The sequence below is a fragment of the Callionymus lyra genome, chromosome 2 (genome assembly GCF_982586985.1).
Source record: "Callionymus lyra chromosome 2, fCalLyr1.hap1.1, whole genome shotgun sequence".
Taxonomy (NCBI): Eukaryota; Metazoa; Chordata; class Actinopteri; order Syngnathiformes; family Callionymidae; genus Callionymus; species Callionymus lyra.
In genome coordinates, this window is record NC_141819.1 from 41,081,661 (window position 1) to 41,104,982 (window position 23,322).

General features: G+C 38.8%; 1 protein-coding gene across 3 annotated transcripts in view; it reads left to right on the forward strand.

The window, feature by feature from the left end:
• lnx1 (ligand of numb-protein X 1) overlaps positions 1–18,192 on the forward strand; it is a 42,100-nt gene extending 23,908 nt beyond the window's left edge. For 2 of the 3 annotated variants that reach the window (XM_087785276.1, XM_087785277.1), the window contains exons 3-11: positions 100–353; positions 3,479–3,634; positions 6,824–7,032; positions 7,953–8,372; positions 9,741–9,875; positions 13,029–13,206; positions 14,308–14,548; positions 15,752–15,910; positions 17,303–18,192. In XM_087785276.1, coding sequence (XP_087641402.1) covers positions 100–353; positions 3,479–3,634; positions 6,824–7,032; positions 7,953–8,372; positions 9,741–9,875; positions 13,029–13,206; positions 14,308–14,548; positions 15,752–15,910; positions 17,303–17,438 — 1,888 coding nt within the window. In that variant the 3' untranslated portion in view covers positions 17,439–18,192. The remainder of the gene's footprint in view (positions 1–99; positions 354–3,478; positions 3,635–6,823; positions 7,033–7,952; positions 8,373–9,740; positions 9,876–13,028; positions 13,207–14,307; positions 14,549–15,751; positions 15,911–17,302) is intronic. The other variant, XM_087785278.1, reaches the window with a different exon arrangement.
• Positions 18,193–23,322: the final 5,130 nt, after the last annotated feature.

Here is a 23,322-nt window from a genome sequence, read left to right on the forward strand (position 1 = left end):
TCTGAATATGTGCCTCTTTAACAACTGAATACTTCTCTGTGTTCCCATTTTCCGTCTATTTCACCCCGAAGTGACCTGTTGTTGTTGACCTGTGTGCAGGTGTAAAGGAGCGTCTCACTACGGGCTCTCGGCTGACAGGAAGCGGCGATCGCAGGAAGGCGAGTGCACCGACAGCACCTCGGAACTCACCATCGCGACCCTCCCCGGCGATGGCCCCACGTCGGCGGCCGTGGCCCTTCTGTCGGACGAGCCCGGTTTGGTTAACCCGGCCTTTGACCCCAGCATGGAGGACAACAGCCAGTCGGGCAGCACCACCAACCTGGCGGGTCGCAGCAGCACCAAGAAGAGTGAGTGTGAGTGGGCGGATGTTTGTGCGTCTGTGTGCGGTCGAATATTAGGAAGCCAGAGAAACGTGTTGTTTATTCCAGAACGACAGATTGTGAATCAATGGAGGAGATAAATCGTGACTGAAAAAAACAGAATGATGGCACCTGGAAGCTATGGAAGCGTTAAATTTAACCATTCAATATTCTGAAACAATTAAAATGTTGTTATTGAATTTTATTTTTAATCTCTTGAAAATGTTTTCAATAATTTAATTCAATAATGTATATGTAATCTATTGCCAGGTTGATTTGTTTTCTATTGAGTAATTTAATTATATAACCATAGAGATTAGAACATTTAATTTATATTTATTGGAATTATAATGTCAAACTCAATAATTTTCAATTCGTACCCGGTTCAATTCAATAAAGAAATGTTGGCCTAAGACTTAAGAATCCTCTATGATGAATTGACGTGCAAGTGCTTCTATGGCAAAGAATCAACATTGTAACATGATCGTCTGCGTGTCGCATGATTGGCTGAAAGTTTGATCAAGTAGCTTGGTTCTCTTTTGAAATTGTCTGATGGCACTATTATACCAACCTATATTATGAATTTAAAAGGCTATTAAATAAATGAAAAATATTGAATTAAGAAATTGATTGTTGGATTTGGAATATCAAACTGTATTTGTAAAGTAATTTTATATGTATGTTCTAATAAATTATAAAATTTTAAAGATTAACCTTTTGCATAACATTTTTAATTAAATAATTATTTAAAAATTAATTCATGGCTTAAAAACATTCCTATTGTAAAAAAAAAATGTTTCAAAATGAGTTAAATTCAACCATTTAATATTTTGATGACACTGATATACTTCCATATAAACCACACTAAAAATAATAACCAGTTTTTCTTCTGATGGTCCATGAAGGAAATAATTTAATTAATTTAGCTCCTTGGACGATCCACGGCTCCTCCTCCAGGAGAGTCAGCAAGAGGGTGAGTGCAGGAGGCAGTCAAGGAGACTGGAGAGGTTAAATATAGAACCATGATGACGCGGTCGTACCTTCCACCTGTGACACCAGGAAGCAGTGGCCTGTGTCGTTCCTGCCGTCCACCAACCAGAGGCGGCGTGAAAATGAGGCGACGCTGCAGCAGCACTTTAGAGCGACTAAGAGCTCACCACCACCAAGAGCACCATTAATGCTGAACAAGCTGTCAGCTTCAGAAGCGGCTGGCGCTTTAAAGAATAATGTGGCTGTCAGGAACCTTTTGCATCTCCGAGGACCCGCAGAAGAAGGGGGGGCGGGGGGGGTTGCTGCAGGGACTTGTTGGCCAAACTAGCCTCTGGCCTCTCCAAGTCCTCCTCACTGACGCCTGCCTCTGTGCTCTGAAGGAGGTCCTCTGAGGGCTGGAGCTCCATTTGAATGTTGTCCAATCATGTCGCAGCACTTTCACAGTTGCGTAACGACGGCAAAAGTTGCACCAAGAACTCTTTGGAAAAACGTAGATTGACGTATTTTCATTTAATTTAATCCCTTACTTTATACTATAATAGTGTTTTTGTGCTAAAAGCTGGAGATCAAGCGTGTCAAAATCTTTTACTCTTGATCGCGGGCGAAATAAATGTCTTTAACAAGGACTATCAAATTCCCATCAACCTCAATTTTATCAATTTTCGGAATTCTCTGTGTAATTGCAACAGAGCTCTGTTTTATGGGGCCCTAAGAAACATTTTATTTTGCCGCCTCTATAGCATCACCTCAGCACACGATGTGGTGAATAAGCGTGTATATATATATATATACAGTATATACTGTATAAACAACGGTATAAGTTGACAAATTCACTATATTTAGTTTAAATTACTATTATTATTATTTTTTTTTTAATGACTTGGTGGGCCAAATTCAGTTTAAAAACAGGGCTGTAGAGTGGACCGATGGGAAGAAAAGTATTCATCTCATACACAATGTATTATTAATATGCTGGTTTTTAATCACATTTTTAGGTATGGAAAATAACCATCAAAATACCTTTTCACTAGTGTTTAGAATGAACGATCTGTCTATATGTACAATAACATTTTTTAATATTTGAGTGTTTGGAAATGTGTTGGGTTTTTTTACTCTATTTAAGCAGAACTATTTATCAATGTTTTGTCAAATATTTCTTACATTTGATGAATTTCTAAACAAACCCATAAATCTAAATAACTTTTCAATCAAAATAATACATTTAAATGTTTAATGTAGATCAGTGGTTCTTAACCTTGTTGGAGGTACCGAACCCCACCAGCGCATTCACCGAACCCCTCTTTAATGAAAAATAAAATAGGATTTCTTGTATTCCACGTCTCCATGCAGCTTCAAGAAGTGTTCCTTTAGTTTTGCCGGTGCGAGACTAGGGTTGCTCAAGTTGGCTTTGAAAATCATGCAGACAGGAAGCTCACTCCATGTGAATCCATGTTGTACATATTTGTCCGACCACTTTCTTCTTTTGCCCAACATAGTTAGTATGGATTAAAGTATTAACAAAGGAATAACACGACGTACTACCACGACAGTCGCACTAAATTCCCCTCAGAACTGATTGGTCAAGCAGTGTAACATGATGATCTGCAGCCAGTGATGGCCAAGCGGGGTCTGTCATCACGAATTTACACGATAATTTGTGTGTGTCCGAACCTCCACGGCGGAGGCTCTGCCGAACCCCTGAGACCGACTCACCGAACCTCTAGGGTTCGATCGAACCCAGGTTAAGAACCACTGATTTAGATGTAATAAACGTCAAGGTGGCAGTTTTGATTGCCAAAGCTGCCCATAGTTCATTTACAAACTTTGGTGTCAAAAAAGTTGTAAATGTTTTTATTGGAATACAATTCTTATGTCATGATACGGTGAAAAACGCCATCGCTCTCCATACAATAAACCGCTTTTGGTGCATGTAATGTGAGACGCATATTCTTATGAAAGGAAAAGAAATACTACAACAAATGTCAGCCTGCATTATTCTAGTTGAAATAAAAGTGTATGGAGTTATGTAAAAGTTCCTACTGTGAGCAGCTGTAGTCAGGCTCTGGTCTCTGGCATGTCTGGACATGTTCGAGGCTCAGCTCTATAACCTCCTGCTCTGGTCTCCACAGTCAGAAACTTCGACCGCTCGTCCGTGAGGAGCCGGTCCTTCAGGAGGCTGAACCGAGCCTTCAGCGTCCTGCGGCGGACCAAGAGCGGCACCGCCGTCAGCAACGAGACCTCCGAGGAGCGAGACAATGCCAGGAACTCCAGTGTGCCACAAGGAGGTAGGAGCAGGTTTCCTTCATGACCATGAGACTTGATGGTTTCTGACACAGTTTTGTCACAGAGAGAAAATCAAAACATGTTTAATGATTTATAGACAAATAGCAACTGTAAAAAGATGTAAAGAAGTCATACAACAGGTTGGTTTATTTTTACTTGACTCTTAAATGTTTCTATGTATTATCTATTACAGTGTCCTAAGATAAAGCTTTAACTACTGAAAAGATTGAATAAGTGTGCTTGCTTGAGATTTTTTCCCTTTTCTTCACCGCTTGATCCCATTTGTCTCCGCCCAAGGGCCACAAATGGCCCCTGACTTTTGAAATGTCTCGCTTTAAGCTTTTTTTCCAGTGAACAGTCTGGGATTTTGAGAAAAATCATTTCTTTAATTTCATATTTTTATAGGGCTTTATAGACACCATGATCTCATCCAGTACTTTTTTTCTTATTCATTAATGTAAAGTTAGCCCTTTGGCAGCTGTATGCCCTGCCTTGGTGCCTTTTTCAGTTTTAAAGTTTGTAGCATCTACTTCAACCATCTATTTTCTTTCTTTTAATATGTGTCATTTTTTAGGTAGTTGTTACATATTACGTATTTTGTCTTTTGAAATATTTTCTTAAGTCACAATATCAGTAACATGATCTCTTTTAACAGAAGAATGTAAAATGAGAAAAAAGAAAATAGATTTGAATTCGTTTCTGAAATTACCAGATTTCGTACCCCACATTTTCTTTTAATCTCTTTTTGCTTAAAAAAAATCCCAATATTGTTAAATATAATTAATTAGTAGCACTTGATTTTATTTTTCACCTTCATTGTTTTTATTGTTGAAATAACGTAGAAAATATAATGAGAAAAAAAAATGCTATTACACCAAGTATAAAGAAAGAAAAATGGAAATATTGAAATAAAGAAAAAAACTCAACATATTCTATGTGCAAAACTCCACCGTATAAAAAAAAACTGCTAATTTCTAGTAGGACTTTTTGTTTTTTAATTAAAACAGAATTTTAAGCTTCTCTTTTTTGGGTCTCCAAGGAAATTATAAATGTGTTCCAAAAAATGTTATTGGACATTTACCACATTAACAAACGGATCTCATTTTCTCATGTAAAGTAATAAAAGGCTGATAAACGGTTTGTGTATATGTTCAGTTTATTATTAGAATAAATCTATAATGCATGTCAGCAAAAACAAGAAAACGCAAAACCAGTTTCCCCAGCCTTACTTTCTATCCACTCAGCTTTGGATGCTTGATAGAGCATCTCAGTTGTGCGACACTGGTGACACTCAGTGCATATGTTGCTTCAATAATTCAGCAGCAGGTTGCATAAGTCCTCTGGTGCGTCACATATCAAAAGGGAGATTGTTGCCCGAGGCGCAGAGCGAGGTAGAGAAGGTCACTGAAGAAGCCACTTGTGATGTTGGCCACGGTTTTGAAGTTCCTCTGATCATTGCTCATTTCTATAATCAGCATTAATTCAGTGAATTAACATTGTTTGAGTGTAGATTCAAGATGTGAGGAGGTGAAGGAAAGTGTTGCTGCATAAGTGATTGTTGACGAACGATCATGAAGAAGATTATCCTCTGAGGCCATTCGCTGAGGAGGCTGAAAGAACAGATGAAATATTCATCGCTCGTGCTGAATAGACTTAGATAGACGGAGTGAAGTCGAGCTGGATCCAGCGAGAACACAAAAATACATTGCAGATGAAAACAAACACGAGCCAGAGTCCCCGTGGAGTTAAGGAAGCCAGATGACAAGGCACAGAAAAGGCAGGTTAAAAGCAAGAGATGGGTTACATAACGGCTTCAGGTCTCTGCGTTCATGTCTTCTCTGTCCTCAGAGACGTCTTCTGTCACACAGAAGAACTCTGATTCATGGAGACCATGACAAAGAAGGGAAAAGACACGAAAAAGAATTGAATTCAATCTGATTGATCAATACTACGATGGGGGGTATGGCTTGTTTAGTACCCAAAGAATATTTAACTCAATACATTTGTGAAATGTATCCATCCAGGCAGCTCATTTGTTTGAATTACAATTATATTTAATATTTATCTTCTTTTATATGAATAAAATAGTAGGTCTCTACGTTTGTGTGTCCAGATTTAAATTTGCAATGATTAGATATATTACGATACAATATATTACGAAATATACCTGCTGTGAACAGTGATATATTTTTCGCATTTTATATATATATGGTACCTGATTGTATACATTTATTTTTGTAGTACAAATATATCCAAACATCAACTTTAAAAGCTTCTGGAGTCGACTGTATCCTCGGCTGTATCCTCTAATCCTCAGTCACCTATTTGATGTATAAACACCTGACTCTCATTCTTAAATAAGGAAAACGGATCATTTTATTTACTCACTTCATTGAAATATTAGCGATAATGGAACTATGATAAATATAAAATTTGATTTGAAAGCCAAAAATCGATACTGTGCAGTTGAATATTGATACAGTAACAATATATATATTACATTGTACTGGTCATGCCTGTTATTGCCTGGTCTGGCCTGGAAAAGATGTCAATGGGCTGCTAAACATGAGGTATTTCAAATAAGATTTTTCGTAGCGGATCATTCCAGCAAAAATACACCAGAAGCCTCGTTGTGCATCTGTTTAATGTAGTCATGATTCTCAAAAAGATAATTTCCTATCATCATACTTGATTCAGACGTATGGAAAAACTGCTCTGATACATTTTTATTTCAAATATAATGTTCAATAAAAAAACGGTCTTTCATTTTTCAAATCAACCCCCAATCTAAAAATGTTATTTTAGCAGTAATGAAAGGCTGATAAATGGCTGAATTGCATCTGCGCACAAACTTTTTTATGGGACTTCCAAATGTCGTTCTTCCTTCCCCGAGCATGGCCGCTCCAGATGTACGTGACTAATGATGCAAACATCAAGTGAGATAATCAGCCAAGTAAATGTTCCCGCTTGGCTAGTACGAGTTTGTTTGAGTAACCTGAGGGAGTGGAGACAGCTGCTTCCACCGCTCGGGCTCTTCTCCACGGTCTACCACGCTCTCTGGAGATGACTCTCTTCCTCGCTCTCCCCACACATTTCCCAGAGCGCTGCCTCTTTACTGCTGCCTCTTACTTCCTCTTTCACACAATTATAATGATGTTCTGTTTCTGCCGCCTCTCCTCTCTCTCGCTCAGTGCTGGCGCTTCCACAGCTCCATCACCTGATCCCTGACGGAGAGATCACCAGTATTAAAATCACACGGGCGGAGCCGTCGGACCCTCTGGCCATCAGTGTTGTGGGTGGGAATGAGACGCCGCTCGTGCGGATCCTCATCCAGGACATCTACAGAGAAGGTGTCATCGCTCGAGACGGCCGGCTGCTGCCCGGAGACATGATCCTCAAGGTGAAGAGTTCGACACAACTGATCCATTTATTTTCATTATGTTTAGAATCCTTCAACATGTATAAAATGTAGAATCTTGACATGATACCTTCAAATAGAAGAATGTAAAATTAGAAATATATATATTTTAATGTATACATAAAGTAAAATATTAATCATTAATGAAGGCGAATCGTCCGAAAACAAGTAATTCGTAAAATCAACATTTTCTTTAGTATAGAAGTACGTAAGCCAACATTTAGCATAAAATTAAGTAACTAAAAGTTGAAATATTTGCTTCTGTCAGTCAATCTGTATTCAATAATGTAGGCTTTTTATGTTTCTTATATAGAAGAAAAGGGGGAAAAAATAAGTCTATCACCTGCTGCTTAAACACAAGAAAAGAAAATATAAATAAAACGAAATCTTTTTAATATTTAAAATTGCTTTAAAATGTTTTATTTTTATTTTTATTATATAGAGAGAAACAAAAGATCTGCTATAACTCAAGAAAGAAAAATAGATGGCAAGTATTACATTTTTTAAATGTTTTCGATGTTTCAAAGATTTTTTTTAAATCTTAATTGTTTTTATTATCTAATATAGAAAATAAATTCAGTTTCTGCTGATATACGAAAAATATAAATAAAAAACGAATAACTTCAGAAATATTAGATATGAACTTTCTCTGATAGTTTTCAACAAACACCAAATCAAAGTTTTACCAGCTCATAAACCAAATCATTGTGTACGAAGCAGCTTCTGCAGCCACGCCAGTGAAGGTTAATCATTTAGCCACTCGTACCACCAGTACCTGCCAAAGCAATTATCGCTTGAATTACATTTTTGATTAGATTTTTCAGGACATTGAATAAATATTAAAACTGTTTAGTTACCATTGAACCAGTGAGCAGCTCTGAGTGTAACTTGTAATCCGACAGGTGAACGGCATCGATATCAGCAACGTGCCGCACTGCTACGCCGTGGCGACGCTCAAGCAGCCGTGCCAGCTGCTCCGACTGACCGTCCTCCGAGAGCAACGCCACCGCTATCGCTCGCACGGCCACCTGCACGGGCACGCTCACGACGTGGCGGGGGGTCACCCCTCCCACGGCCTTCTCCCCCACCACCCGCTCCGGGACGACAGCATCCACGTGGTCCTGAACAAGAGCACCCCGGACGAGCAGCTGGGCATTAAGCTGGTGCGCCGCCCCGAGGAGCACGGGGTGTATATCTTCCACCTGCTGGAGGGCGGCCTGGCGGCGCGAGATGGGCAGCTGTGTGTCGGAGACAGAGTGCTGGCCATCAACGGACACGACCTGCGCTACGGGGCGCCGGAACATGCCGCGCTGCTCATCCAGGTCAGTCTCACATGAAGGATCTAGAGTGTCAAACTGAAGGATCAAGGTTTGTTTGTCTCAAAATGAAGTTGATGTTTAAATATGACCTTTAAATGTGTTTATTATGACTATTTGTGAGTTAAGTTAGTGGAAAACAAATATTATGGTCAACAATAGAAGTAAAACTGAAGTGGAAATAAAATACATTTGTTTGGTAAATGATGACAAACAAAGATAATTAACATAAGTGAGTCTCTAAGAGATTAAAAATGTCAAAATCGACTTTTTTTTGTTGTTGTAAATAAACATTTTGTTTGGCAACAACAGTAGTAGTATAAGATAATATCTATACACCTTAAAAATGTTTTCACAGTATCAATATTTAACAGCACTGTACCTGTTTTAAATTTCCATCATAGCTCTTCTTTACGGTTTATATTTCAATGAACCTTGTATTAAACAAAATAATTTGATGATTATTTATTTTGTTATTGTTTAATTTACAAAAAACAGGTGAATATTTATGGCATTTTGGTTCTGCAATTAAGCTTCAGTCATTACATCCTCTGCAAAAAAGGGAACAATGAAATCCCACAAGATCCTGCTAGTGACTGAGGATGAGAGGATACAGTCAACTCCAGCAGCTTTTAAAGCTGATGTTGGGACATATTTTGGTTTAGAAACAAATAAAAGCAGTTACGACTTTATCAAGAGTCATGTGGTCTGTAAATTCTGAAACAGTAGAGTCAAGTACTTTGGTGATACTACAAATATATCCTCGCTAATACAGTATCACTATATTTTGCTATGTAACCGTTATGCATGTATTGTGATACATATGCCAGATTGTTGTCAATACACACCTATAACTCAGCTAAAAGGTTGTGGCCCCCTGTGTGATTGAGTTTGACACTGCTTATCCAGACAACCCTCTGGTGCTGAATAATTGTCGTTATTATGGTTAATTATGCAGATAATACCATTTAAATGTCCAGAGCAGCCTAATGGAGAACCAGCACTAGTTAGTCTTTTTTTTTCTGGTCATTCTTGAGTACTCTGGGTCTTTATGAGCATCAGTGCTCGACGTCTAGGCCAGGAGTTTGTGGGGTCTCACTGGGGTCTTTAAGGACTCGAGGTGGCTGCTCAGTGCAAGCGCTTTCTGGCAGAGTTCAGGAAGTGGCGAGGAGAAATAAATGTTTCCAATTAGAGCAATAATGGGCTGCAGTGACTAATTCAGGAGTCAGTGCAGCAAAATCTCACAGGAACAAGTCTGGACAGCAAGTTACACGGCCTGAATGCTAAACCCTCCACAACCCAAATGTTGCATTTTAAAGCATGTTTAAGTTAATATATTATGAAAAAAAAAGTTTTTTTTCTTTGGCTTCACAGGCAAGCGAGCAGGGAGTTCACTTCATAGTGTCGCGTCAGATCTGCCTGCCGGCTCCAGACATCTTACAAGAGGCTCCATGGGGCATGGACGGCCCCCCACCATACTCCCCCGTGGATATTGAGCAGACATTACTGGTAAGTACATGCAGTATATATATACATATGACCCTGACACTTTCTTGTGATGCTCATGTGGTTGCAGAAAAATAGCTCTTTTAAAACAAATTTGAACACCTTCTGTTGTTTCTAATGAAATAATTCTCATGTCAGCCTTAACAACATGTGGTTTCTGTGTTTAGTTTAGGTGTTCTTGCTGCTATAAAACTATTTATTTCAACTAATGTTGATATTTATTATTTATCAGTTCCCACGATACTGACAAGCTCAATATTAAATATTCTATAACGGTTGTGGTAACATTGTCGGTTCAGCCCGAGTGGTGTTTGTGTTCATCTTGTTGTCATTTATTATTCATGTTTCTCCACGGACAATAGTTCCCATGATGGTTTATCAGGCCTGATGAATGAGGACGAGGAACAAAGAGTGCATGGCAACGATTCATTGCTACTCTGGTTGTGATGTGCTCGGAAATCAAAGCTAAAATATTATCTAAAGTAGTGCTGCAGCTAAAATACTTGTAATTTGTAGTTAAAGAATTATCACAAATACACAAAAGAAAATATGACATTCTAATTGATTATGAACATTAAACTAGTTTAAATTAACAGATAAACTGTAGTAGTAATAGTTGTTCATATATTTAACTGTTTAAGGAAAGTATACCTTTTAATACACTTTTAATCACATTATATTGTCCTTAAATTAATTTTAATATTTACTGCGAACACAAAATCATTTGATAATATCAGGTGTTTGTTTGGCTCTTCATCTAAAGATATGACTTTGATGTCTTTGTTCCATGAAAGTAAAATTCCTGACTCAAACCTGCCTTCTCTCTGAGATCTATAGCATAAAGAAAAACTTCTGTGCAACTGAACATGATCAAAAACTTTTTAAAACAAAATATAAAAAGTTGGCATATGCGGGCACTGATTGTGTCACACGTGTCATATTTTCCTAGAAAAGCGCTGAATGCCTGTAAATGCCCAGAGCAGAGAGACACACCTGCAAAATAACCATCTGCATTCCCCGCTTTGAACGGACCGTACAGAACAAATGCGGTACCAAATACACGACTGCGGCAAAACCAGCCCCGGCGCCCCCGGGGTCAGTCATGTGACCTCCTCCTGTGGCGGCTGAGATGTGTGAATGCACCACCTTCACCAGCTTCCAACCTCGTGTATCAAATTGTTACTGGCTCTGATCTAACTGTCTCGCACATCGCATAACCTCAATTACACCTCCACCCGTATACGTGTCTTCTGCTGCATTATGAGCACAGAACGAAGAGGAAAAACATAACCTCCATACATTATGCAGAGCCACTTATGCTAATGAGGTCGCACGGTAATTAGCAGTTATATCTATGTCACTGGTCTCTTGTTCCTGCAGCACGTCTGAATCCCCCACAATTAAAAACGATAACATGTCCCAGAAAAAAAAAGGGGCTGGTTATTAATATGCAAATGTGTCTCTTCAAATTAATGAGGATCTCTTGTATTTTGAAGGAGACCTTGAAAGTAGTTTTCATTAGTCGTCGTTTTAGATGATGTCAAAAAAAAATCCATTGCTGATGTTCAAAATAATACTTCTTAGTTGTCAACAGTGTAAATGAGAAAAACTGAGAAAAAAATTAACAAGAAGGTGTTGATATGTTTGTTTGTAAACAAAATGGCTGACAAAATTCAGGATATTTTTTAATATATGCATTTGTGTGGCTTCTCACCGCTGCAGCCAAGCTGACTGATTTAGCAAAAAGTGCTGGCAGTCTGGCGATGCGATACATATCACAGTACCGGGACTATATATTGTGATATACTGTAGCAACGAGGATATATTTGTAGTATTGTTGTGTACTTGACTGGTGTTGCAGAATTTACAGACCACATGACTCTTAACAACGTTACGGATTTTGTTTGTTTTGAAACCAAAATATGTCAAAACATCAGCTTTAAAAGCTGCTGGAGTCGACTGTATCCTCTCGTCCTCAGTCATTGCTGGGATCTCACTGGATTTCATTGTTCAGCTTTAGCTGCAGATGACGCAATGACTGCTGCCATCTACCGGACGCATGGTCATAGATTGTGTTATTAATTTTGATTATGTTCTCTAAACTAAATTTGTTGTTAGTTTGACCCAAGAAATCCACTGCTTTTCAAGAATTGAAAGTAGCTTTTTTATTGAAGGTGTAAAATCATAGTTATTTCAAGATACTTTACAGTTGAAATAACAGTATATAATAGAAAGAAAAAAAAACGGTTAAAAGGTGAATCACAATGAGCGACAGTGTTGAGGAGAAACTTCTTTTAACAGGCAGAAACCTTGAGCAGAACCACACTCTGTTCAAATAGTCTTCTGCTGTGACCGACGGGGAGAGAGAAGAGAGACGGGGAGAGAAAATATTCTGTGTTTTACGTTCTGTCAGAATTATTCTGGGTCTAATTATGTGTGCTTGTTGGAGGCGGTGCACATAAGCAGCTTCTCTTGTCCCTGAATGTGATATGACTGATGTCTGTAATTAATATAATGATATGGGGGAGAAAATACAATAACACACCCACATGCTTGTCCAAACTTTAATTCCTGTTGTCATCAGTTGATGGCAGAACTGAAGGTGTGTGATTAATGGTGGATACAGGGATTCAGGATGCCATTGGCCTCTGTGGACAAACACTTGGAGAACTTAGTGGTGTCAAATTCAATCACACAAGGGGTCAAATCTATTATGTAGAGGTCGTGGGTCGAACAGGAAGTACGAGTATGATCGTGATATTGTCTTCTTTTGGAGGTTTAACATTGTCTTAATCAATGTTCTGTTTGTCCTCCTTCATCAACTATTCCCACTTAATATCTTCAACATCTTTTTTATTTTATATAACATCCAATATCTCTGTTCCTAATCGTATCTTAAACACAACATTTGTATAGGTGGACATATTGGCATGAACATTAATCTTCTTTGATTTTGAGACTATCTGGCAGACAACGATCAAAAATCTTATCTGTAGTTTACATATTAATATCATTCATCAGGTCATGGTTATCCAAGAGGAGCTTCTTCTGTTCCAGAACATAAGAAGCCTCTAGGATGAGGAACGTCTTCCTAGAAACTCTACAAAGTCCAGTTGACTCGCTTTTGAACCTCTGTGTCTTGTGTCTTCTATGAAGGACTCGTGCCAGAAGCCCGCCTGCTACGAGAAAACGGTGACCCTGACCAAGGAGCCGTACGACTCTCTGGGAATGACGGTGGCGGGAGGCATGTCCAGTCGAGGGTGGGACCTCCCGATCTACGTCACAAACGTCGACCCTGATGGGGTCGTCGGGCAGGAGGGCTCCATCAGAAAAGGTGAATAGATTTTTTTGTTTGTTTTTTTCTGTTTCCACTGTGTGCTTTATGGAAGTTTATCAGTGGCGTAAGAATATGGAACAGTTACATTTAAAATTTCACGTGATGAAACTTTGATTAAGTTTCTACGTTGTTGTCCTTTTAAGCATTTAATTATAATTTTTATTGAAAGGTTTTATTTTAATTGAATTCAATGTTGTTTTTTTCATACATAGAGTATGATATCCTAATTCAAATAATTAATAAATTATAATTTGGATAAATGTTCCAAATTATATATATTATTTAATTTGTAGCTTTTTAAATGCAATGTTAAATTGTAATTGTAGGGCCGCCAGATCGCGAGTACCGAGCTACTTGATCGAACTTTCAGCCAATCATGCCACAAAAGGATGCTTTGAAAAAATAGATTTCATTAAAAAACAAAGTTTTAACATAAAATTCAACCATTCAGTAATATGATGGCACTATACTTCCAGAGTAGTATTAGGTTGTTGTATTGTAGCGTTCTCCTGTGATGGTATAATAGACAGTTTGTTTGATGAACACAATTATGCAGGTTGTTGGACCCTGCTGAGCAGTTTATTCGGTGCATCTGGGGTTCACAGATTGTCTCTGACACACTTAAGAAAACGACAACACAAACATTAACAGGGCGCTTGTGCAACACATAATGGTTTTAATTGGTGAAATCAGTCAACTTTGTAATAAAACAGCTCATCATGCAATCAATAAACTGCTGATTCCATCTCAACTATTAAGCCTGTAACCATTCCAATCCCCTCGCTAGTGGCTTCATTATGAAAACTGCTTTGATCAGAGCACAACTGATTCAAAGAGTGTTGGAAATGTTGAGATTTAAAAATGAATATTTATTTTATTAGCATATTCTTGCTAGCAGATGTTGGAGCGAACCATCTGCCTTTTCTTTGCGCCACTTTCATCAACCGCGAGGCTTTTAAAGCACAGGTGGCGCTTGATTTCCATCCCTTTGTGTCCCGGCGAGGAGGATGTTGAATATGAAAGAGGCAGATGATCAGACCTCTGAGGTCCGGTGAAAAAGCCATTACCAGGGAAAGTAACCTCCCGCTGGCTTCACAGGTGACATCCTGCTGAACGTGAACGGTGTGGAGTTGACGGGGGCGACACGGTGCGAAGCTGTGGCCAACTTGAAAAACACGTCGTCGCCCGTGGTGCTGAAGGTCCTGGAGATGCGTCCGCCTGAAGAGAGCCTGCAGGACTTCACGTTGCCCCCCTGCCTCTCCCCCGCCGACAGCACCAAGAGCCCGCTGCCCAACGACGACCACTCCCCACTGTGGGTGTCATGGCTGCAGCTACCCAGGTGAGCGTCCACCGTCACTGGGAAGTTGTCAGAAGTGGGATTGTGTATCTGACCTCTGATCTTCAGCAGCTGGTGCCTGCTCAAATTGTGGCAGAAACCAGCTGGCCGGAAGAAGCTCATTAGAGTTTTGAAACTTTTGAGTTGGTACTACTTTGACGCATGAGACACACTGATCCAAACTTTATTTTCAGGTTACTGTGAGGATTGGCTGGAATAAGTTGCTACCTTTATGTACACAACATTCTTCTCTCACTATATGCAATCTTTTCAACGGCACTTTATAGATTTTTTTTTTCTTTTTAATTTCGCCAGATTCTTGAAAAACACACTCTATTTTTTAAATATTTTTACTCCTGTTTGATTTATTATTTGTTTCTAGCTCAACCCTAAATACAACTTGTTGAAGTTCTTTGTTTAATTTCCTATTTTTCCTTTGTTATTTTTAGGGTTTAAAAATTAATTTCAAAGTAAATGTGGTTGTATTTTTTGCTTTAATATTTTTATTATTTTTTGTTGGGTATCAAAAATCAATTTAAAATGATACGATCAAGAAATTGGTATAAGTATATAAAAAACACATCCAGCTTATGTTATCATTGCATGATTACACTTGTATTTTTTTTGTTTTAGTTTTTTCTCGTCATACTTTTGCTTGACAGTCCCTTGCAATAGTCACACATATATAGTGCCCCTCTCCCTTAGGGTCTTATTGGCTCACCCCTAATTCATAATAAGGATTTAATGACAACAATAGCTCTAAAAAATACTGATTTAGTGTATCAAGTGTTTGAGCCAATAGGTGACTTAAACTTGGATCTGTTATTCAAATCCACTTTACTGAGAGAATAAACAGTTTCTTCTGCCCTCATGGAATAAGACAAGTGAATTGATTGGCTGTCAAAAATGCGTCCAGAGTCACTCTGGGACTTCGGTCTAGACCAGCAGTGCAGCTGACTGGATTAGCATATTTCTCCCACTTATTACAGGTTATCCTTCCGAGACTGTAGCAAGTCTCATTATTCTCACCTTCACTCACACAAGCAAACCTTATTTCAGCACTTTTAGCGGTTTACTGAACACACACAAACACACGTACACACAGGCTTGTGTACATGCTCCACTGTACTGCATGGATACATGATGAATATAAGTCAAAGATGCAGTCAAGAGATTAATGATTTAATCTTCTCCTGGCTCGTGCAGGCATCTCTACTGCTGCAAAGACATCGTCCTCCGGCGGAGTACCTCGGGCAGTCTCGGCTTCAGCATCGTCGGAGGTCAGGAGGAGGTCAACTGCAATCAATCCTTTTTTATCCGCTCCATCGTCGAGGGGACGCCAGCCTTTAATGATGGCAGGATAAGGTCGGCTCCATTTCCTTGTTTGCTTGTCCATATCAGAGAGTCAACAAGATTAAATTAAGAGCTACTCGATTTGTCATGATGTGTATTTTCGGGACTATAAGGTGTACTCAAATCCTCAAAAATGTTTAGTGGGCCTTAATAATTATCTTATAATACAGTGAGATTTATGTATTCATTTAGGTAGTGCTTATGGACCTCGAACCAGTGGATGAGGTGAATGCTATTGCAGCAGAGAACTGACAGGATGTGTCCAAATGTTAAAGAATGCTCTGTAATATTACACCACAAAGCTCTGTAGTATTACTCTGTGAGGATCTGTAGTAGAACTCAGCGAGGATCCGTAGTATTAATCTGCGAGGATCCGTAGTATTAATTTGCGAGGATCTGTAGTATAACTCAGCGAGGATCCGTAGTATAACTCAGCGAGGATCCGTAGTATAACTCAGCGAGGATCCGTAGTATTAATCTGCGAGGATCCGTAGTATAACTCAGCGAGGATCCGTAGTATTAATCTGCGATGATCCTTAGTATTAATCTGCGAGGATCCGTAGTATAACTCAGCGAGGATCCGTAGTATTAATCTGCGAGGATCCGTAGTATAACTCAGCGAGGATCCGTAGTATTAATCTGCGAGGATCCGTAGTATTAATCTGCGAGGATCCGTAGTATAACTCAGCGAGGATCCGTAGTATTAATCTGCGAGGATCCGTAGTATTAATCTGCGAGGATCCATAGTATTAATCTGCGAGGATCCGTAGTATTACTCTGCGAGGATCTGTAGTATTACTCTGCGAGGATCCGTAGTATTAATCTGCGAGGATCCGTAGTATTAATCTGCGAGGATCTGTAGTATTAATCTGCGAGGATCCGTAGTATAACTCTGCGAGGATCCGTAGTATTAATCTGTGAGGATTCGTAGTATTACTCTGCGAGGATCTGTAGTATTCATCTGCGAGGATCTGTAGTATAACTCTGCGAGGATCCGTAGTATTACTCTGCGAGGATCCGTAGTATTAATCTGTGAGGATCCGTAGTATTAATCTGTGAGGATCCGTAGTATTACTCTGCGAGGATCCGTAGTATTAATCTGTGAGGATCTGTAGTATTAATCTGCGAGGATCCGTAGTATTACTCTGCGAGGATCTGTAGTATTACTCTGTGATGATCCGTAGTAGTAGCGAGGCTATTGATTATTACTCCATAAAGCTCCTTGGTATTACTCTGCGGTAATTACTCCTCGAGGCTCTGTAGTATTGCTGTATTTTCCATGCATCCGCCTAACAATTCCTGGTCCAATGACACACTACTTTCAAAACTGCAAACATGTAAATGTTACATAATGCTGCTTTAACTGTTGGAACACACATGTTGAGTTCTGATTTTGTGGCACAGGTGCGGCGACATCTTGCTGGAGGTCAACGGGAAGAGTACCTGGGGGATGACTCACACGGCGTTGGTGCGTCTCCTCAAGGAGCTCCGAGGGAGGATCACCCTGACCATCGTGTCCTGGCCGGGTAGTCTGCTGTGACGGCGCTCCAGAGCTGCACTGACCAGGGAATGTGGAGAACTTGTTTCTGGACCGGCTCACCGCTCTAGAGTGTCGTCTGTGGGCCGGAGCTGAACAATAGTGCTGTAGATGTCGGAGCGTCCGCGTGAAACATTTCCAGGAGACGGACAACCTTGAGCCTGGGTCGTCGCCAGAGTTGAACTCGCCTCTCAGAGAGCGACGGAGCTCGTGGTCAAGAGGGACGAACCCTCCGGTGAACGTGGATTCACGTGGAGACTCGACACGTTGCCAATTACAGTAGTAGGTATATATTAGGGTATGCATCAAGTTGGACTCACATTTACTGTAAATGTTGGGTGTTTAAATATGGATTCAAGCACTTGTAATACTTCTGTTCGTTTGTGATTCAGCCTTTCAATAACAGGCTCCTGTTTGTATTATCCATTGACGACAGGACACGTTGCCAAGTAGTTGTCTGTGTTGAGGTTGTTTTTTTTAGTTACAGATTTATCATTAATTTATGGAAACCACTGGAAAGAAAAAAAAAAAGTGATTAAAAAAAACAACAACAAAGAATCTATGTGTTCATAAGATGTTCTGATGTTTCATTAGGTGACTTTGTGGAGGCCTTAATCATTTTCTTACTTTTAAGAGAAAAAAAAAACTGACTTGGTTTGTGGTCTAGGGCCCATCTTCTGTGGTTCTGTCTGTCGGCCTGTGTAATATATCGAATGGTACATTTGGTAAAACGATCAATAAAGTCATTTGAAAAGAGGAGCCGACTGTGAACTCCATCAAGCAAGGGGTCGAAATCTTTAAGACGCTTAAGTCACAGGTGAAAAAAAGTGGAACTATTAGTTTGATTGTGAGTTTGTCTTTGTTCTGTATTTGGAGGAAAGACATGTTTTTATTATCTCTGTCAAACATTCTCATCACTAACATATTTTCTTACGTTTCTGTTTAACTGTGGACATCCATAATATTCTTTTACTTTTCTAAACACTGGATTGTTCAAAAATAACCATATCTACATGAATATTAATATTAGTAAATTAACCTAAATTGACTTTAATATGTGGTGAGCCATATAAAAATAACTAGGCGATCTGAAGTTAATGTCTTGATGACGTCTTAGACTTATCAGAAATCATTTCATCCGCTGTTTCGTTAAAAAAATAATAATTATAATTTAATTGATGTTTTTATTTAATTTGTAGGTTGTTATTGTTTCGCTTGAACATTCTTAAAAGGCATGAATCCACTTGAAAAAAGCCTTTAATTCCATTCAAATGTCTTAAATCACATTTTTCTAAAAGACTCATGAGATTTTAATCGATTCAAACGTTAAGATATATATATATATATATATATATATATATATATATATATGGCTGATTATTAAGTTAGTCTTAAATTGTATTTTAAATCATTTGAATTGAACTAGCCTTAAGCTGTAGCTGTTATCAAACGAGTTATTTAAAGACAGAGAGAAACAGGTCCTGATCAATCTGAATGAGGGACAGTGTTGATGAAAAACTTCCTTTTAATGGGCAGAAACCTTGAGCAGAACCAGCCTCTGTGTGGACGATCTCTTGCTGAGACCAGCTGGGAGAGAGAAGAGAGACCATATGACCTTCTTATATTTTTTTGTGTCCATTTGCCTAATTTATAGATGTTTGTGCGATTTTATGTGAACCTTTGAAGTCACTGCATCTTCCTGTATCTCTTTAAAAATGTCATATTTAGTCTATTATCCTATAGATTAGGAAGGATTAACCTTTTTTTCCTCCTAGATGAGGGGCGACAAAGTGCCATAACTGGATTAATCATCGTGAATTAAACAGGCCTCATTAAACCCCAAACCCTGATTTAAAGTCTAATTTAGAAGCTGAACGTCTCGCAGGAGCAGCTCACACTAATATTGTACCTGCCTAGAAACATGCATCTAAAAGAAAAAGAAGAAACTTCAAGTTCATGAAATATTGATTCAAATACTAAATATGGACGTCGGAGAGCTGGACCTTCACACAAGTGAGGCAGATGTGATGCCAGCTGTACCTGCTGCTCCTAATATCCTTGAGGGAAGAGCAGCAGCGGTGAGACGTGGACTGTGTGTGTGTGTGTGTGTGTGTGTGTCATGGGGGGTGTTACAGATAAATAAAAGGGATGATTCATACATCATCGGGGAGACGTCCAGCAGAGTTCATCAGAACAGAAAGTCCCTGTCGTACGCACAGGAGGATGCTGCAGATGGATGTGGGACGTTCTTATTTTGGAAAGGAACAAAGTGAACCCTGGAAAAAAAGAGGAAAACTTTGAAATGGCTCCAGATCAAAATCAGAATAACTCAATAAATCAAGTACAGGGTTGTGGATGTAACAAAGCAACCCACTTCCTGCGGCTTCATTCTAGAAAGCAACCCTACAAACGAAGGGATGAAAGAGAGATATTTAAGAGAGAACGTTGACTCCACCGAGGACCTGGAGGAGGAGTGAAGAATGTCGCTGATAAACAGGAGACATGGAGAAGCTTCTGTCTGTCGGCCTTATTTGGTCAAGGGTCCCGATTCAGTGGAAAATTCAAAAACAAACAATTGTTTTCATCACTGAAGATGGTTCGGGAGTAAGATGTTATGATTGTTATCAATAATTTGTCGAGAACAACGTCCAACAAATGTAGAACTACAGAAGGTTGAGGTAAAAAGACAAATGAGAATTAAAAAAGAGCTTGAATCGAGGCGACTCAGGAGTTCAGTCTCACACAAATTAATGGAGATGTCGGGGAATTATTCTGAGGCAATAAACTATTATTGTGATCTTCCAAATGAGCTCTAGTAAAACCACTATTTAATTATCACTTCCTCTTTCTTTTTAGGAGTCGGCTAAACCCTGTGTTAACAACTCAAACTCACCTCGCGGCGTTTGAGGATGAAATTTTTAGTGCACGGTTTATCGAGGAGATAATGATCATTTTAATTTCCTCCCCTCTGCGGGGCTCCACCCCCCCTTTATTAAACCCACCGCCGCAGATGAACGTTGCCTCCAGATATTTGAAGAAGATTTACATATTATTAAAGCATGTTAGCGCAGACGTGCTGCAAATGTGCAAGTTTTTCTAGCACTGATTTGAGTTTGCCTGTCATGAGCGCGGCTCCGGCTGGAAGGACATGAGTGGAATATATTATCCAAATACACCGTTCAGAGTTGACCTGAGGCAAAACTTCACTAATATCTGCACAGCCTGGGCTTCAGCAATGATAGAAATGTATGTAATATATATGATATATATTCCATCAGGTCAACGGGGGAAGAAGACCCCATGAAAATTCAAATAGGTTTAAATTTTGATGGAATTTAAAACTTATACTTGTCATTTTATACATGTTAAATGTACATGAATACATAAATATATATTATGTATTTATATATATATGTAAAATAAGGATGATTTCTTTAGCTCCTTTTGTAGGGGGCACAAGGGGGACAGAAGACACACCTGGAAATTCAAATCCGTCCAATTTTGTTGAAGACAAAATGTCTTGATAATGATCATGCACATGACTGACTCCTTTCAGTGAAGGTTTTCGGGGTAAGGTCAAAGGTCAAGTCCATCACTTCCATGGAAGGGGAGCACAAGGGAGGCAGAAGACCTCCATTTAAATTCTTATATATCTCATTTCAATTCAATTTCACCCATATTTAATTCATACTCCATTATAAATATTTCAATAATATCAGCTTCATTTCAATTCCATTAATTGTAAGGGGGCTCAAGGTGGAAAGAGGAGCCCCATGAAACAAAACAAAAAATATATTTAATATATAATACATATGAATTAAGAATCATTTTGTAATTTCAGCTACTTTCAGCAACTGTAAAACTCATAATCCACCTTAATCTACTCTCCTTTCAGAGGTTCTTTGGTAAATTTTATTTTCAATTTTAAAATATATATCTAATCCTTTGTCATTTATGTTTTTCATTTTTATTTTTATCCTGAGCCAACCTACTTACCTGACCCAGCAATTGTAGTTAATTTATTCTGAAGATATTCGGTAATCAAGCTGCTGAATGCATTTGTGTAATATTTAACTTAAAAAATAATGTTTAATGTTATTATTGTAACTAACAAATATTATTTTTATATTAGGGAGATATTCATAACAAAAAAAAGGTTACAAGGTTTACAGCGGTCGATATCACTTAAGTAGTACGATTGTGTACATTATTGTCGTGCAGAATCATTATCACAACAAAAGATCTGAACCTGAATCATCTGCGCAAAAAACACCTTCAATAAAACCCAATAGAACAACAAAGAAAGAGCTCTGTTTTCAATCCCTCTCCCTCTCTCTCTCTCTCCCTCTCTCTCTCTCTCTCTCTCTCTCTCACTCTCTTTTTCTCCCTCCCTCACTCACTCTTACACACACACACACACACATCCCACACACACAGTAACAATAAATCCCTCGGGAAGTGTTCTAAAAATAGACGAGAACACAGTCATATATCAAAGTAACTGGAAACACATAACCTCTACATGTGTGTGTGTGTGTGTGTGTGTGTGAGAGAGTGTGTATGTGTGTGAGGTGCATTGCAGAGCCTGATCATGAGGACAGAATGTAGGACACACTTCAGAACTCGCTATATTCCTTTGTGACCGTGACAAAACCAGGGGAAAAAATGTCTGCATGGCAAATGCGACTGTTGTGAATCGTACTGTAAGTGTATCCCAGCTGTCCTCGTGTCCCACTTTCCTCGTTTGACCCACAAGGATGCTCTGATCTGCACGGCTAATATGAACCAGTCCAAACCCTTCCACATGATCTGACCAAAACTGGAGATAGTGCTGTTCACGTGGCTTATAGCTTTGTGTTTCATCACCTAACAATGGACTGAAAATGTATGTTAATGTCCTCGTATTAAACTAAAGTGTTTCTCGCCATAATTCAGTCTTTGAATTATTCTAAACAACACCTTGATGTGATTGTTGAAAATGAATAAACACCTACAGTAGGTCTGCATGACTTGAATCTTTCTTTTAAAGATGTTTTTATCGGTTAAAAAGTGCAAAACATAAGAACAAACATTTGAAACAAATGTACAAACTCTAAGGTACGTTTAAATTGTTAAAATGTATTTACAAGCTCAAAAACATCTGAAACTGACTTAAAAACTCTTGAAAATAATTTGCAAACTACAAAACACTGAAACAAAATGACACACTATTAAAATAAATTTACAGACTATCGAAAAAAGAAAGGATGAAACAGTTTAGAAACTATCAGTTCAAGAACTCGAAACACATTTTCAAACTCAAAATCAGAAACAAATTTTAAAACGAATGGAACTCATTTGCAAATTGTCTTTGTATTTATAAACTAATTTAATATTCACAAACTATCAAAACACATTTAAAAACTAATGAAACACTTTCACAAACGATGTTTACAATTATAAAAATAATGAAAAACATTAAAAATAATCTCTAACAAATTCAGTCTGTTTTCCTTCCATCCGATATAAACTGATAAAAACAAAGGATAACTGTGAGTCTGCTTCTGTTCGTCTTCGATGAACAATCCTCCCGCAGTAAAGCTTCTACATTAGAGCGTAATGACAACCATCACTCACAGGTGTTTGATGGAGCGAACGCTTAACTCCTGTGACGAATGTTTTGTGACAAATCCCTCTCGATCTAGCTCAACGACTGAAGTGTTGAGGAGCAGGAATGTTTCTCCACGTATTGTCGCCGGCAGCCGCCCGGCTTGACAACAGTGAAGCAGACGTCTGGCTGCAGGTCAGCAGTGAGTCTTCAGAGGAAATATAGGCCAGCGTTTGTCTTGTTCTTCTACGTGTGCACTTGTGTTGATGGGCCGTCAAACTGCAGTAGACACTCACAGTG